General features: G+C 52.6%; 1 protein-coding gene and 1 long non-coding RNA gene across 2 annotated transcripts; one reads left to right on the top strand and one right to left on the bottom strand.

Annotated features, from left to right (window-relative positions):
- Positions 1–35: 35 nt before the first annotated feature.
- Positions 36–13,239, top strand: ABHD16A (abhydrolase domain containing 16A, phospholipase). The gene is made up of 20 exons (XM_031435051.2): positions 36–233; positions 1,229–1,285; positions 2,019–2,085; positions 2,329–2,415; positions 4,747–4,832; positions 6,434–6,507; positions 6,692–6,814; positions 8,087–8,201; positions 8,302–8,403; positions 9,356–9,419; positions 9,820–9,869; positions 10,546–10,669; positions 11,143–11,247; positions 11,459–11,522; positions 11,960–12,016; positions 12,164–12,226; positions 12,346–12,422; positions 12,506–12,604; positions 12,687–12,733; positions 12,908–13,239. The coding sequence occupies exons 1-20, from the start codon at positions 102–104 to the stop codon at positions 12,989–12,991; spliced, it is 1,677 nt and encodes a 558-aa protein (XP_031290911.1). The 5' UTR covers positions 36–101; the 3' UTR covers positions 12,992–13,239.
- Positions 12,904–16,682, bottom strand: LOC135318615 (uncharacterized). The gene is made up of 2 exons (XR_010376843.1): positions 16,568–16,682; positions 12,904–15,696 (listed from the first exon to the last, which is right to left on the bottom strand). It is a non-coding gene; the product is annotated as an uncharacterized LOC135318615 (long non-coding RNA).
- Between the last annotated feature and the right edge of the window lie 153 nt (positions 16,683–16,835).

Here is a 16,835-nt window from a genome sequence, read left to right as displayed (position 1 = left end):
TACGTGCTGACGTCAAGGGCACGCAACATCTTAGAGGCCGGGGGAGGGCGGGGCCGGCAGGGGGACCTGCTGCTGGAAGAGCAGCGGCCCGGCCCGGGGCCATGGCGAAGCTGCTGAGCTGCGTCCTAGGCCCCCGGCTCTACAAAATCTACCGGGAAAGGGACTCTGAAAGGGCCCCGTCCGGCGTCCCTGGGACTCCAACTTCAGTCACTACCCCCCCTTCCAGCTCCTGGGTGAGTCGAGTTCTCCCCTGGTTAAAAACATAGTATGGCCCAAACCCCTTTGCGGCCTTTGATCCCCAGAAGCGCCCATTATTGGAAATAGGGGGAGCCTGCTTGTCAAGCCAGTTGTCCGCAAAGTCTGCGCTCTTTGTGCTTCCTGGGTTAAAGTCACGCCTGTGGACTGGCCGTCTGCTTTATCGCTGTTTGCCAGTGCTTTCTCATTCTGACTACCACTCCTTTTTCCTCTCGCGGCCTCTCACCCTACCCGTCGTGGTTCCTGCCGGTCCCAATTGACTCTTAAAAGTCCTGGAAGAGACCCTGCGCGGATTCCGGAGCTGGGTGATTTTGCCATCACGCTCTCCATTTCTTCTTACTCAGTGCCTCACTCGGTTCCGCTTATCCTCCCCGGCCTTGAATTTCAAAATGATTTCTTCAACGTATCGTGTATCCGCTCTCCCCTCACCCCACACCCAGCCTACCTTGGAGACCCCAGGATCACTGCGTTCCTGAAAGCTGGGGTGGTGGTAGGCTGTGCCCGTAAATGTTGTCTTCCTTTTTATCGGGAGTCTCAAATTATGTTTACTGTCCTCTGCAAACTGCCCACCTCCAGCCACACCTACTCCTAAATAACAAACGAACAAAAACCCACTCTTATTTCTGGCTCTTCTTTCCCTTTAAAAGTTGTCATGGTGTCTTTTCCTTCTCTAACCCCTCTCCCATATGCAAACAACCCATTTAAAACTGCGTTGTGAAAAAACAAGAGTCGTCCAATGTTGCTTTCACTTTTCCTTCCAAGTCCAGCCCCCCGTGTTTGTTCCTATGGTCTGGAGTGGGAAATCAGGCTTTCAGTTGTGATGGGGAAGGGAGGCTTCCTTGGGAGCCAGAGGTGTCCCAGGAGAGATGGCTTTGGGGGCTAGAACCAAAGGACACACATCAGGGCTTCTGAAAGGGAAGAGGGAGAACTTGTCAATGAGCGGGGTCCTTAATTCCACCATCTGTTTTGGCAGGATACGTACTATCAGCCCCGTGCCCTCGAGAAACATGCTGACAGCATCCTGGCACTGGTATGTCTGCCCCGGGCATCTGAGACTACTACTGCATCTTTTCAGAGCCAGTTGCCCTCCTGAACTTCCTCCTCCCCAGCCTAGGAGAAGGCAGCGCCCCTGGGGGTGGGGAATGCTCTGGGCTTTGCAGCAGACATCTCCAACACACACACATAGACGGCTCTCAAACGCGCATACTTGGTACTCCCCTTTGGCATGTGCACTGCTTTCTCTGGGGCAGCCTGAGCCACGAGGAAACCCTTTACTCTTGGAACCATCCCCAGGTGCTGGGTCCTGCAGTCCCCAGTGACCTGTCCTCCCTGGCAACTAACCTCTTTGGCTGCAGAGACAGCTGTTGTCTCTGGCAAGGTTCCTGTGGTGACGTTTGTGCATCTCTTGGGGACCAGGCCAGGGGCTGTCCTGAGCAGAGCTGATTGAAGAGGCTTGATTGACTTGAGTAGAAAAAGAGACTGGCCTTCAGATGTGATGAAATTATGTCCGGAGATGACTAGATGAAGAAAATAGAAGCTGTACCTAGTTTTCCCAGCCTGTGTTATGCTCTGACACACTGCTTTTCAACAAATTATTGAGCACCTACTGTGTGCATGGTGTCATGCACAGAGTAGGTACTTGATATGATACTATCCTTCAGGTTATCCACTTTGCTCAGAGCCTAGGCCTGGAAATGGCAGACTTGTGTGTGCGTGCATGTGTGTGAGTGTATTGATTGCTTGTCCCTGTCTCTCTGCTGCAGGCTTCAGTCTTCTGGTCCATCTCTTATTACTCCTCTCCCTTCGCCTTCTTCTACTTGTACAGGAAAGGTCAGTGTGGTTTCCAAGGTGGTGGGACAGGAAATGGGCAGGTTGTTGGCAGCTGAGCCCATCTCCTAAAGGGGAAAGGGAACCTGTGAGGATGGCTTGGCTTCCCTCTTCCATCAGGCATCTTCTTCCTCTGAGGGTGTGGCTGTCCCCCAAAGAGGGTGTGGGGTGGAGATTGGGACCAAACTGGGAAAGGAGCTGAGGGTCAAGGGGGAAAGCGTCTCACATAATCCCTCTCCCATCCAGGTTACCTGAGTTTGTCCAAAGTGGTGCCATTTTCTCACTATGCTGGGACATTGCTTCTACTACTGGCAGGAGTGGCCTGCCTCCGAGGTAGGTGGAGAGGGATCTGGTTTGGACATACCATCACTGGGTAAATATTCATTAAGTACCTTCTGCAAATATAATTTGGTGCTGGTCTCTGAGGGGGAGTAATTAATGGTCAAGGCATGATCTTTTCCTTAAAGGGCTTGAGTCGTAAATAGAAACAAATAATTGGCAGAAACATTTGCTGTTACCTAGAAAAGATGCATATACCCTACAACAGTTCCATATATATCCATATATATGTTTGTAATAACCCTAACTGGATTGCATGGCCCCGAATAGCAGAATGGATAAATACATTAGGGGGTATAGTCCTGCAACAGAACGCCATAGAGCAAGGCAGACACACAGACTGTAGAGTTACACTCAGCAACACAGATGGATCTCAGAGGTGTTATGCTGAGTGAAAGATGCTGACCACCAAATAGTTTATGCAGTATGTTTCCATTTATATGAAGTTCAACAGGGATGCAGATCTAAGTGGTGAAACACTAAAGAAAATCACAGGCATGGGTATCTTGAAAGTCAGGAGACTGCTTACCTGGAGTGGGGAGGGAACAGGCCAAGGAGGCCTCCTGGCGGGAGATGGCTTTGTTCTCTTGCTCATCCTGGGTGATTGGTACATGAATGTTTGTATCTTTTAAGCTGAATGTATGTTTTATGTACATATGTTATTATCTCACAATTTTAAAAATGGAGAGACAAACCAAATCATTGCCCTCTGGTGGGTGCACATGATGAAAACTGGGGGAGGGGGGTCCTGAGAAGGGAGTGGTGGGGTCAGGAGCTGGATGGCTACAGGTGGGTCCAGCCCAAGGTGAGGACCTTCTGCTTGTTCTGTCTCCTGATCACCATGGGGCTGGGCTCCCTCCTTAGACAGGCCCTCCCTGATCACCCTGCCTAAAAATAGATCCCACTCCTCTTCATTTTTTTAATCTGGGGGAAAAATTCAGTACAGAGAAGTCCAGAGAACAAAATACCAAAAAGAACTAAAATGTTTGTGTTTTGTGCTATTGCTTCAAATACGTTTTGTCAGTAAAATACTAAAGCATTACAGATAGAGTTGACATTCCCACCTAAATCTAACCCCAGTCACACGTTCCTCTTTCCCCAGAAGTAGCCACTGTCATCTGGTGTAGGTTTTCTTCCTGGTCCATATTTTTTACTTTTACACAATATATACCTCATTCCATTAAATCTAAGCAGCTATAAATTGTAAAACACACACTGATTTCAGAGTTTTCAAATATGAAAAAAATAGGCATTTTAAAGTCTGCGACATGGTGAGTATAAACAATATGTAGCATTTGGGGGGGCGCATTTTACCTTTTTAGCACAAATGGCATCATTCTATCCGAATCATCCTGCAGCATGTTTCATTCTCAGTATTGTTTGGGGGCTCTCCCCTTGATAACACATAGCATTCTAGTTCATTCTGGTTTTGTTTTCTTTATAGCACTTACGCTTCTCTGAAATGTTCCTGTTTACTCATTTACTGTCTTTCCCCAGCCCCACCCCACCCCCAACAGAAAGGCCAGCTCTCTGAGGGCCGGACCCGTGTGTCTCGCTCGTTTCCTGCTGTTTCTCCCACATCAGAGCAGTGCCTGGGGCATGACTCCTTCGGGTCAGAGGGAGCAGAGAAGTCAGGGTTTGAGACTCCTTGGCAGTCATGGGAGAGCAGGTGCGATCGCTGAGGGGCCAAGTGAGGAGAGAAAAGAGCCCAGTGTTAGGAATGGCTTTCGATTCCGAGAGGGACGTAGAAGGGAGGCAGGAGAGGAGCAGTCCAGGAACTGAATGAGGCAAAGATGGACCCAGGAAGCAGAAGAGAAAGGAATCCCCAGGGACAGGAGGAGTGCTGGGTGGCACAGTTAAATGAGAATGAGGACAAGGAAGGGGACTCAGATTCAGCGAGGACATAATTATGGGGCAAGAGCAAAAGCTGTGAAGCCAGATGACAGGGAGTTGGACTATACAGAAAAGAGGGAAGGGTGGCATCAGGGATGGGTGGAGTGAAAAGAAGAGAGACCCAATGTTAGCAAGGGCGAAGCGTGCGGGCGTGTGACAGTGTTTTATGACTGGGGAGAATGAACGTCCTGGAGGGTAGAAGGTCGATAGTCTATAAAGAAAAACAGGAGAAGTTAGGGGACGAATGCTTTCGGAGGATTACGGAGAAAGGGAGTTGGCTTAGGTCTCCTATCTCCCCAGCTCCAGGGCCCTCTATTCCTTTTCCTCCCACTTCTTCTTCCAGGGTCTTCTCCAGCTCCAATTCTCTTCCTGAAACCTACTCATCTTGCTTCCCAGTTTTCCTAACATGGTTTCCTATCCTCTCTCCACCAGGCATCGGCCGCTGGACCAACCCCCAGTACCGGCAGTTCATCACCATCTTGGAGGCGACACATAGGGACCAGTCTGCGGAAAACAAGGTGAGAGGTGCCGCTGCCTCCCCGGAGCACTGGTCCGGCTTCTGTTGGGTGCAGGGGTGTGTTTTGCTTGCATGTCACTGGATCCCCTCTCCCCTCCACAAGTGACCTGTCCACCCGAGGAATTTTTCCACCCTCCCACTTCTGATGAAATATTCCACTAGAACAATCCCCCACCCTCCACCTGCAAGAATTGTCTAGATGTGAAACATTCCACAGTGTTTCTTAGAAAGGGGTTTTCTCTTCATCACAGCGGCCCATTCTGTAAATGTCTGTTTATTTTTTGCTGTGTGCATTGAACACTGAGCTGGTTTTGTTGAGGGATAGGACGAGATGGACAGGTATATCCATTCTCACGCCCAGGAGTACTGTCTGGCGCCAGGAGGGACAAAAGCCAGGGCAGACTGTCCTTGGACTTGTTCCAGCCCTGCCACTGCTGGAGTGTGATTATCTTTGAGAAGGGGCCTTGGGGCTTTATAAAGCTCTCTCCTGGAGCAAAGGGGTTTCTGGGATCAAACAGCTATGACCACTGTCATCATATTACTGGTCACCCCACACCACCACTTACGGAGCTGTGTAATGATGCTCTGCCATGCCGCCGGCTGAGGCATTTGGGATACACCATTTCTAGTCCTCACACAACCGCATAAGGTGGCATTATTGCCCTTATTTATATGTCTGAGGAAACAGAGGCAAAAAGAGGTTACATGACCCAAGCAGAGTCACAGAGCAGGGAAGTGACTAAGAGCATTTGGGTCCAGGTCTGAACAGAGCTTGCCTGAAATGGGCTTTTCTTCATTTTGTTTTGTTTTGCCATTTACATTTCTGTACAGTTTTTCTATTGCTCTCTTTTAGTCCAGCTATTTTTGAAAATGTCAAAAAATTCCTGTGACAGAAAGTAAAAAAACTATTCTCAAAATAGAGTGCAGGGGAGCTCTCGGGGTGTGGGAAGGAATACGGCAGAGTGGAAGACACCGCTCTTGCTGCCCTCAAAAAGCACGGGGGCTGACTCAGTGGGGTGAACAGAGGCACAGATGGTCTGGGTGGCATCAACGGCCCGTGGCTGCAGGAGTTGAGGGAAGGGAGGTGGCCATGAGGATGGAACAGTCAGAGAGGCTTCATTCAAGTGGTGGCCTGGTGCAAAGGAGCTACTGTGGGTGTGACTTTCCCCTTCCCTCCCTCCTCACCTTGGGACAGACATGTTGATCCTTCAGGATTGCATCATGTATAGGACCCAGGTGGGAAAGGGAGCCTTACCAGCCAACAAGCCCCCATCCCTTCCTTCCAAAGCACCAGCACCTCCAGCCACCCTTTCTGGGGGTGAGTCAGTCTTAGATTTTAGAAAAGCAAAGAGTGTTGGGTCTCGCTTCTAGACAAGGGCAGACAGGCTGGCCTGTGTGTCTGCTAGGGAACCCTCCCTTGCTTGATTTTTCTGGCCCTGGCAGAGCTTTCCATCTGTGAACCGGAGAGTGTCAACCTCTGCTTGTCTCCCTGCAATGTGTGGGGACCAGTCCCCTGGATGATGCGAGTGTCGAGGGTGGGTAGGTGGGCCTCCACCTACTCCCCTTTTCATGGTCTCCCTCTTCTCTCTCGACCTCCCACAGAGGCAGCTTGCCAACTACAACTTTGACTTCAGAAGCTGGCCAGTCGACTTCCACTGGGAAGAACCCAGCAGCCGGTGAGGCCCCAGTTCTTTCGCTCCATCCCTACTCTGACCTGTCCCCCACCTCCACCCTCTCTGGGTTCCAGTGCCTGCCTTCCAGTGCCGTCTCCTCATTCTTCGACCCCACTGTCCATCAGACCTCAGACGTCCAGCTTGCTGCTCCTGACCCCGTCTTCCCCTGCATCTTTCCATTCTTCAGGAAGGAGTCCCAAGGGGGCCCTTCCTGCCGGGGCGTGGCCCTGCTCCGCCCAGAGCCTCTGCACCGGGGGACGGCAGACACCCTCCTTGACCGGGTCAAGAAGCTGCCCTGTCAGATCACCAGGTGGGGAGCAGAGGGAGCAGAGGCTGGCAGGGGTGGAGGGGCATGGGGCGCAGGCTCTGGGACTGGGTGCTCCATTGTTAGATAACTGTCAGTTATTGAGCCGAATGTTGTATACATCGTATTATTTGTAGCCGAGTAATTTTGATTCACGTTTCTGTGTGAAAAGAAGAGGGTCAGATATCCAGAGTCTCACAGGAGGAGCGTGAAGAGCTGGGACACAAGGCAGTTGTGTCTGACTCAGAAGCTGTTTCAGGGAGGCTGAGAAGGAAGAATGAGGTTGCAGGTGGGGAGGGAACCCATAGCCTTAGCGCAGCAGGGTCTGGTGGCAGCTGCGGCCCTACCCTGGCCCCTCTGCTCCTTGGTCATTCCTCCTCGAAGGAGCTACATTTTCTGTCTCCGTGAACAACTTGCTCACAGGGTTGGTGAGATTAAGTAGGTAACATATTCAGAAGTGCTTCCACCTTGCCTGGGTGCCTGGGAGCACGAGGTGAGGCCCAAGTAAAGTGTAGTTGTGGGCACTGATGACATCTGAAGTAACACCAGTGACCACCCGGATCTTACAGTGGAGCAGCACTGTGGGAATTCTGTCGCTGGGGCCTGGGGGGTGGGTTGTGGGCTACCAAGGAAGGGGTGGACTTAGTGGTCGGTTGTTGACCATGTGCTGATTGACCAGAGGGGCAAGCCAAGTGTGAGGTTTTGAGGGGGCTGTTGGAAGGGGTTGTACAGTGTTGTTCTGGGGACAAATCCTACTTCAGGATTAACTGGAACTGCTTAACTGTCTTTTTCAGGAACAGCACCTGCCACATCTTTTGTGTCTAGATTAGTACATTTGTTCAAGAAATATTTATTAAGCCCCTACTCTGTGCCAGGCTTTTAGCACTTACCACATGGCAGACATTGGGAATGTCGCAGTGATCAGTATTGCCTATTTTGGGACTTCTAATAAATTGTATTTATATATTATCAGAATCATAATTGTTAATTACCTTGCTTTTACTTATCGTATATAGAAAGTGTTATCTCATAAAACTTTCAGTATTATATGTGCATATGCATGTACCAGGCCATGATATAAAGTATCTTTGAAAAGTTGCCGTGAAAAAGTTTGAAAAGTTGGTACATATATTATTGTTTCATTAAGTCCTGAAAGGGGAAAAATGAACCTGTGAAGGTCAAGGGTGAGGCAGGCCCCAGAGTCTGTGAGTGCTAGGGCTGGGATGGTGCCAGGGCCCCACTGGGGTTGGGGGTTCATTAGACCCATGTTCCCCACAGCTACCTGGTGGCACACACGCTGGGGCGCCGGATGCTGTATCCTGGCTCAGTGTATCTGCTCCAGAAGGCCCTCATGCCTGTGCTGCTGCAGGGCCAGGCCCGGCTGGTAGAAGAGGTAAGGCTCCCCTTCCCTTTCCCCTCCACAGCCTTTCTTCCCTGACCTGGGATGTGGCCTCCTGCCCGTCCAACCTGGCTGTTGCATCTCGCACACTCAGTGTAACGGGCGCCGGGCAAAGTTACTGGCCTGTGACGGCAACGAGATTGACACCATGTTTGTGGACCGACGGGGGACAGCTGAGCCCCAGGGACAGAAGCTGGTGAGAGGGAGCAGGGAGTGCAAAGGCAGAATGTGGGGAGGGCAGTGGGGGTTCTGGGGATCTCAGTTCTACAGCCCCTAAGGAAGCACAGTGGGGATAACCCCATCTCCCAGCTACACCCTAAAGACCTCTTGGTGCAGGAAATCCCTGTGATAGGGAAATAGATGAAGAAGTAGGAGCTGACACGCAAGGATCAAAAAAGTCATCATCGTAACAGTTGCTGCTGAGACAGCACGTACACATGCAGGGCATATGTTTGATCTCACAGCAGCCCTGTAAGGTAGGTACCGTTTATATTAGCCCATTTTACAGATGAAACTGAGGCACAGAATAACTTCCCCAGATCACACAGTTAGTGAGTGGGAGAGCTGGGATTTGAACCCAGGCAGCCTTGCTCCGAAGTCTCCTGCATCCATGCCACAGCCCTGGAACGAGCACTGAGCCAGCAGTACAGGGAGCTGGGCTTTAGTCCTGGCTCTGCCCAGCTGCTGTGAGGGTCTACGTAAGTCCCACCATATCTGGGCTCTGGCTTCGGGCACCAGTAGAGTATATCTAGCCACAAGTCTGGAGCCCAGGAGGGAAAGGGAAAGCACTTGGCATACCACATGAAAGAACAGTCACAGAAAAAATGGGCCCAGAAACCAGAAAGGGAAAAAACATCCATAATCCCATCCTGAGAGCTATCCAGGTGGTGGTCTTCCAAGGAAAAACGACACTGTGCTGGAGGGGTTGAGCATCTCAACTCAGATCATTCTTCTTTCTCTGAGGGCTCAGCTTGCTAAGCACTTTTCTTCTCACTTCATGGACCCTGTGAAATGAGATGTTTCCATTCCCCTTGGAGAGAACAAGAAACGTGAGCTTTCCTCTTCCCTAGGAAGCTCCCACAGGCTGCCCTCCCTGCCACTAGGGGGATGTTTGGTTCCAACTTGGCTCCTTCCTGCTCCCCCTGTAGGTGATCTGCTGTGAGGGGAACGCGGGCTTCTATGAGGTGGGCTGCGTCTCCACACCTCTGGAAGGTAGGCCCATGCCTCAGGCCTCTTATCTCTGCCCCTTGGAATGGAATGTCCCCAGCTTCCCAGGGCCTAACCACTTTCTCTGGGAGAGGTTTTAGACCCTTGCCTTTGGGGCAAAGTGCATTCCCGATTTGCTTTGCTAAACTTACATCCCTCCCCTTGGGCTGTGTCCCTAACCTCATTATGCTCCTTGTTCTGTTCCGCCCCCAACAATCACGTATCTCTCCCTTCTGCTGCCTCAGAACCTTTGGTGTCATGTCTCCATTCTGGGAACGCTTGGAGTTATTTGCCTGAGTTGGGGGCTGTTTAGGGCTCCATTGTCCTGTGGCTCCTTCTTCCAGAGCTGGGGCAGGGGGTGGACGTGGGCAGTAAAGTTCCAGCCCTTCCATACCCTGTGTTACAGCTGGATATTCAGTCCTGGGCTGGAATCATCCAGGCTTTGCTGGAAGCACGGTGAGACCTTCTCTAGAATCCCTTCCTCTTCCTGAATGATGGTCTGTCTCCCTCTGGTCAGCTCCTGGAGTCAGGGAAAGTCATGTATATTTCTATGGGGTCTCCCACTCACTGTGACCTGGGTGCCAAGAGCAAGGGGCTGCAAGCCCCCTTCTCTCACACTGAGGGATTGGCAGGAGCAGGGGAGGGAGGACCTTGCTGTAAATGACTGGTTTCTAGAGAGAAGAGCCCCTTCCACCACCCTATTCTTTTCTTTTTTTTTAGGGTATTTTCCCCCTCTTTTTACTGATTTTTTTTTTTATCATTACATTTATTTTTATTTGGAGGGGGAGGTAATTATGTTTATTTATTTATTTTTAAGGGAGGTATGAGGGATTGAACCCAGGACCTCATGCGTGCTAAGCACACACTATACCACTGAGCTGTACTCTCCCCCACTCTTTTCTTCTTTTTAAATGCCACTGACAGAAATTTATTCTTCCATGAAATAAGACTACAGATTTATTCTTCCATGAAATAAGACTGTAGCACTCTGAAATGTCTGTTCAGAGCTGCAGTTCCATCTTCTCTGTTGCAGGGTAGCTGCAGGAAGGGTCCATGCTGGAAGGGTGGGGGTGGCAGGCAAACCAGCCTTTGGTGCTGACCCACTCAGCACCCTTTGCCCTTCTTCCTGCAGGGGGTGCCGTTCCCGCAGAATGAGGCCAATGCCGTGGATGTGGTGGTCCAGTTTGCCATCCACCGCCTGGGCTTCCATCCCCAGGACATCATCCTCTATGCCTGGTCCATTGGCGGCTTCACCGGTAACGGCCTCTCTCCTACCCCCACAGCGCAGGCACATTCATGCCATCTCCATGCTACCCCACAACCCAGGAGAGGTGGGGAAACGCACTGGTGGCCCAGGAGTGGGGTGGAGGCTTAAAGAAAGGAATGGAACTGGGATCTCTGAGTGGGTCTGGAGGAAGGTATCCTATTCATATACACTTCATATTTCCTTCCACCCTTGTGCCCAGTTATTAAAAGAAGTAGACCTGGGTCCTGGGATGGGGAGGTCAGGGAAGTGAATGTTTCCTGTGTGTATTGTCTTCAGTGCACTTTGTTCTCTCTCCATCCTCTCCAGGCAGAGCCCTGGCTGACTGAAGTGAGGGGTTAAGGAGAGACCTGGGACTAACTTAGTAGGGAGGATGGGGTCCGCCTACAGGATCAGTGGGATGAGGGTGGGGGTGGTGGGCAGAAGCCCCTTGATCATCACCCTTCTTCCCTGTCCTGGTACCAGCTACGTGGGCAGCCATGTCTTATCCAGACATTAGTGCCGTGATCCTGGATGCCTCCTTTGATGACCTGGTGCCCTTGGCCTTGAAGGTCATGCCAGACAGCTGGAGTGAGTGCAGGGAAGGGGTGGGCTGGAACTGGGAGCTGTTCTAATTGGAGATGGTTCCCCTTTCTGTGGGTGGGGAGTAGGTCACCCTGTTGAGAAGCAGGAGGACTCCCCTGTCTGGGGACCTCAGTTTTCTATCTCCATGAACAGTAGGGACCTTTGTGTTGGGCAGGGGCTTTGTCTCTGCTGTCGCTTCACTTTTATCTCACTCTAGGGGGCCTGGTGACCAGGACCGTGAGGCAGCATCTCAATCTAAACAACGCGGAGCAGCTGTGCAGGTGAGGGCAGGCCAGTGTCCGGCATATAACACCTTTCCCCCGCCTCACCCCACCATAGACATGGTGCTGCGTATTCAAATGCTGAAATTAGTAGTAAAGTGCAAGCTGGCAAAAGGCCACTGACCCACATCCCCTGAGTGACCCTGCCATCACCCCAGCAGACCCAACCCCTCCCAGCTTCCCTGGGATCCTGGACCCTCCCATGATCTGGTAACCAAACAGTTCATACCTGGCATAGCAGGGATCTCCCAGCAAGGCCTGCCTTTGAGCAATGCCCACTCTTAAGTGTTCAGACTCTCAGCCCTGGGTGAAGGGCTTGCCTGGGTGAAGGGGCCCTACTGTAGCAGGGGGTAAGAATGCAGCCAGTGTAGGGGTGGGGTGGCAGTGTCACCTGTCTCCCTCTGAACTCTCCCTCCCTACTACACTGTCCTCTGAAGGTACCAGGGCCCTGTGCTGCTGATCCGCAGAACCAAGGATGAGATCATCACCACCACGTGAGTGCCTGGGAACCTCTGCCCTCCTGGATCCCAGAGACAGCTAGGAAGTTGTCCCTCCTCCCTCTGCCCTCCAGAAACCCAGGTGTCCAGACCCTCCCTCCCCAGCCTCCAGCCCCTCCAGTGTACATTCTTCTCACCCTCCAGGGTTCCTGAGGATATCATGTCTAACCGAGGCAATGACCTCCTGCTGAAGCTCCTGCAGCATCGGTGAGAGCCAGGGTGTATGTGTGTGCCGTCACCAGCGCAAGGAGGGCGGGGAGAAGGGTCAGGGATAAGGAGTGCAGAGAACTGGGTCCCGACCTCCTGCCTTGGCGCTCCCTCTGTAGGTATCCCCGTGTGATGGCAGAGGAGGGTCTTCAAGTGGTGAGGCAGTGGCTGGAGGCCTCCTCACAGCTGGAGGAAGGTGAGAGGGGACCCACTGAGGCCTTTGTTGGGGGCCTAGCAGGGCCAGGTTGCTGATGGGCACTCCTCTCTCTCCATAACCAGCCTCGATTTACAGCCGATGGGAGGTGGAGGAGGACTGGTGCCTGTCCGTTCTCCGCTCCTACCAGGCCGAACACGGGCCTGAATTCCCCTGGAGTGTAGGTAAGGAGTCCCGGGGCAGGAGAGGGGGCTGGGGATGAACACCCAGGTGCATGGCCCAAGTTTGAGCGTGTCCTCTCTGCAGGGGAGGACATGAGTGTGGATGGACGGCGGCAGCTGGCTTTGTTTCTGGTGAGCTCCAGGGTGGGAAGCAGGAAGGGGGTGCCTGAATGGCCAGGGGGCACATGTGGGGCTTGGGAACAGGGTACCCCATAAGCATTGGAAGCGACATCTTTTGTAGAGTGGGCAGTGGGTTTGGAGGGTGTCCGTGCTCTGCACCCCACCTGTCCCACCCTCTCCCCTCAGGCTCAGAAGCATCTGCACAACTTCGAGGCCACACACTGCACCCCACTCCCAGCCCAGAATTTCCAGATGCCCTGGCACCTCTAGGGACCACAGTGGGAGTCATTCTGGAAGAATGGATGGGAGGAGACACAAGGAAGGACCCCATTATTTGTGATTCTTTGTGTTTATTTTGCTGTTTATAGTTTGTGGCAGGCGGGGGGCCATCCCCCTTTTCACTGTTCCTCCTGCACGGTTCCCCTCTTCCGTCCTGCAGTACCTAAGTCTCCTGGACACACGCCCTGCATTAAATGAATGGATTATTCCTAATAATTAATAAAAAGGTATTTTTTCTACTGGCTGGCTAATAATGTGACTTCCCAGGTATCCAGGAAGCCAAGGCTGGGAGTGGGGAGCTTTGGGAAACCCCAACTCCAGACAGCCAGTTTAACCCGCCCTGTCTCTGCTGTCACCCCAGGCCTTCAGACCCCAACCTGAGCTGCCGTCATGCAGTGGGTCCCCAAGGCCTTCCTCTCCTTGGCGTGCCTAGTACTATCACGACTCTGCCTCCTCCCTGGCCCCTGCCTAGTCCTTCCTGCGTACCACCACCCCAGGAGCCCGTGGTTGCCTCCTCTTGCTTACAACTCATGAGCTTTGTTGTTTACAAAGTATTTTCTAGTAGCTGATTTCACCTACTCAGCTCTTCTATTGATCGCCAGGTCCAGCCTACATGGTTTCCCCATCAGTACCTCCTGTTTTCCTTGCTCAGCTCTTGCTTTTCCCACAGAGAGTGAGGAGTGGCCTGCACCCCGTGTCTTATGCAGCAAACCCAGCACACTCTCCTCTCCATGTCATCAAATTTCTCTCCTCATGTCCTCTTTGCAATTCAACAAACATGGGGTCTGCCAGGGACTGAGGACCGAATGACAAAGACTTAAGTCCTCCGAGAGCCATACTTTACCTTTTTGGACAGCTGTTAGAATATTCTTAGTTTGAACCTGAGGAAATTGGTTCCCTGTAACTTCTGTCCTATTTCCCATCCTTGGACCTCACAGAACAGAATGAGTCCCTCTCCCACCCATCCGTTTGTTGCCTGGCCACTTTCTTCCCTTGGAAACCTCTTTTCCCTGATGAAATGCCCCTAGGCTTACCACCCTGGGTCCACTGTTTTGAACAAGATACTTAACATGGGCAACAATATTCTGATGTCCTAACTAGATAAAGTCTCTGGCTAATTTCAGTGTGTCCCCCAACCTCAGTGTACAAAGCTCCCCTGCTATCCCTGGGGCAGAGGCTCTCTGCCCCCACCAGCTCAGCAGCTCCTTAAGGGGAGACATAGTTTGTCTCCACCAGAAGGAATGATCTGAGACTTGTCAGGTAACATGATGCTTACTACTTGGAGTTAGAAGAGAGGAGGTGGCCACAGCTCCAGAATGCTCCACCTTTAGCAAATACTGGAGAGCAGATACTGGTACCCATCTCCTCTGTCCTGTCCTAGGGAGCAAACAGGATGGGAAGTGTGGAATATGGAGCTGTGGGACCAGTGGCATGGTGCTGAACCTCACCTTCCCAGATCCACCAGGACAGTCGTCTCCTGGAAACCAAGTCTTTGTTCAGCTAAGAGAACCTCCTTAAATGCAGTCAGGAGGTACCCAGCCCCACCTCTCACACCCTAGAGACAAAGGAGTCCCTCTTCCTGGCCATGGCCGCCAGAGACTCTGTTGATCTGTCTCTACCACCACTGCCCTCCTCACTCCTTCCTGTACTAACTATAGAGAACAGTGGATGCCCTGATGGGCCCTTGGATACCTGAAGTGAGTAGGGAGAGGTGAGGTTCAACATTTGAATTCTGGACCACCCCACCCAAGGGGCCTCAGATTACTCCCCACCTGATAAGGCTCACAGCAGCTGTGTTTTCAGAACCACCCTCTACCCCAGGATGGAACCAGCTCCCTGTCCACTCTTCACCCTATTTAGCAGGGTTCTCGCAGTCTCAGGGGAAGACCAGCTGAGATGTAGACCCTAAATCTGCTGGGGCTCTGGATCTTGCCGTACTGGGCACCGGGTGAGGCCTGGTTGCCCAGGCATCCTAGAGTTGCTGGGAAAACTGGGAGAGGGAATGGAGACTGGGAAAAAGGAGATCTAACAACTGGATTGGAATCCGGGGAAGAAGAGATGGGGCTGGGCCACCTCATTGGCCAGGCCCCGCCCTGCACTGTTCCTAGTGGGAGGTGCTGGACTCAGCTCTGGGCTGCATGTTTGGGCAGAAGGTTTGCTCTACGTCCTCGGGAGGGGCATGTGTTGCTTACACAGCTGTCACAAGTGAATGAGGGACCAGAGGGTGGAGGGTTCCGGGGGGTGGGGGCAGGTGTTGGGGATAGCTCATCCACCCATCACCAAATCTTCCCAGCTCTCTCAGGAGCCCAGTCATTCATTTTTTCATTCATTTATATTCAGATTAAATATCCCCTCTCTAAGTTCCGCTCCAGAATGCAGAGTCGCAGCCACTTCCCTAACAGAACCTGGCTTTCGAGGGCCCAATTATCTGTAGCCCGGCCCCTCGTTTGCCCAGATCCATTCCCGAACTGTGGCGTTGGGTCCTCAAGCCCGACCTCCTTTGTTTGGTCATTCAGCTGCTTACCCGCAGCTATCCCTTGTCCCGGGGGAGAGGCCCTCAGTCTGGATACCATTATCCGCAGTTGTCACCATGGCGACTGTTGGAACGCCCCGCCTCTTCACCCCAAGAAAGCCTCCAAGGTGCCCGTCACCGTGGCAACGAACTCCGGCAGTTCTGCGCGCTCACCCGCCGCGCCCTGCCACGTGGACAGGGGAAGAGCGAAACGAAACTAGGGCTGGATTAATAACCCTAAGACCCCACCCCCTCCGAAGAAGACCCAGCGCAGCCTCGAAATACGACCCGCCTCTTCGCTCCTGCGACCCTTAGGGCGCGTGGCCGATGTAACTCCACGGCAAGTCCTCTTGGACTTCTCAGGGGGACCCCTGCCTCAGTCACCCATAACTCTAGTCTTTAGCCTTTTCGTTACGGTTATATTTGAAAGAGGGATTCAGAGGGCGCTGTGAAATTCCCTTCTGCTCCCCTTTGCCCTCCTCGCTTCAAGAGCAGTCCCCGCCGTCTGATTCTTTTCATCTATCACTCTGTCACTCATTCAACAAAGATTTATATAGGTGCCGGTGCTCCTCCCCATTTCTCCATTACCTTGACTTTCCTTTAAAATAATTCTCTTATTTCTATCATCCCAAAGCTTTTGGGGGTGGGGGGTAGTATAGCCCAGTGGTAGAGCGCGTGATTAGCACGCACAAGGTCCTGGGTTCAATCCCTAGTCCTCCATCAAAAAAAAAAAAAAAATTGCTTCCAAAGCTCTTGGGGTGCGTGCAGTGGCGCGCGTCTTCCTCTCGTATTTCTGTTTTCGCGTCCGTGTTTCTCGGGTGTGTCTCCGTGCGTTTCTTCCCATCTTCCTCATCAGCACCCCGAGACCGAAGGATTCTTGGGTAGTCCGAGACAGTAGCTGCGAACCCTCGGGCACGTTCCCGCCCCAAACCTCCAGACCAGAAGCTGGAGCAGGTGGTGCGTTCCTGGAAGCCGAGGACCCCCCCCCCACGGCCCCCCAGCCCACCGACCCTTAAAGCAAAAACCCTTTCTCCCACAGAGAGGGAGGGACTGACCTGACGAGATGCCGACAGAGCAGTCGGGGCGGGCCCAGCAGGCCGGGCGGAGGAAGTGGATACCGCACCTGAGGCGGGTGGGCGGCCGCTCATTGGTTGCTGCGTGGGCTCCTAATCCTGGTCTGGGAGGGATGTTGGCGCCACAGTGCCACCTTCTGGGGAAGCCGCGTAGTGTCTGGGTGTCGGCTAGGGCCAGACGCCTGGGTCCTGATGCCCGGCACGCCGTTCCTAGGTTGCTTCCCCGCGGCAGGGACAAGAGCCAAACTTG

Source organism: Camelus dromedarius, chromosome 19 (genome assembly GCF_036321535.1).
Source record: "Camelus dromedarius isolate mCamDro1 chromosome 19, mCamDro1.pat, whole genome shotgun sequence".
Classification (NCBI taxonomy): domain Eukaryota; kingdom Metazoa; phylum Chordata; class Mammalia; order Artiodactyla; family Camelidae; genus Camelus; species Camelus dromedarius.
Note: the sequence above shows the minus strand (reverse complement) of the source record. Positions and strands in the feature narration are given on the sequence as shown.

What these genes read in the sequence shown, in the direction of transcription:
- ABHD16A (XM_031435051.2), top strand. Translation starts at nt 102, where the DNA reads ATGGCGAAGCTGCTGAGCTGCGTCCTAGGCCCCCGGCTCTACAAAATC. An exon ending in CAGGCTTTGCTGGAAGCACG is followed by an intron (nt 9,870 to 10,545) that starts GTGAGACCTTCT and finishes TTCTTCCTGCAG; the next exon opens with GGGGTGCCGTTCCCGCAGAA. An exon ending in CTCCTCACAGCTGGAGGAAG is followed by an intron (nt 12,423 to 12,505) that starts GTGAGAGGGGAC and finishes CTCCATAACCAG; the next exon opens with CCTCGATTTACAGCCGATGG.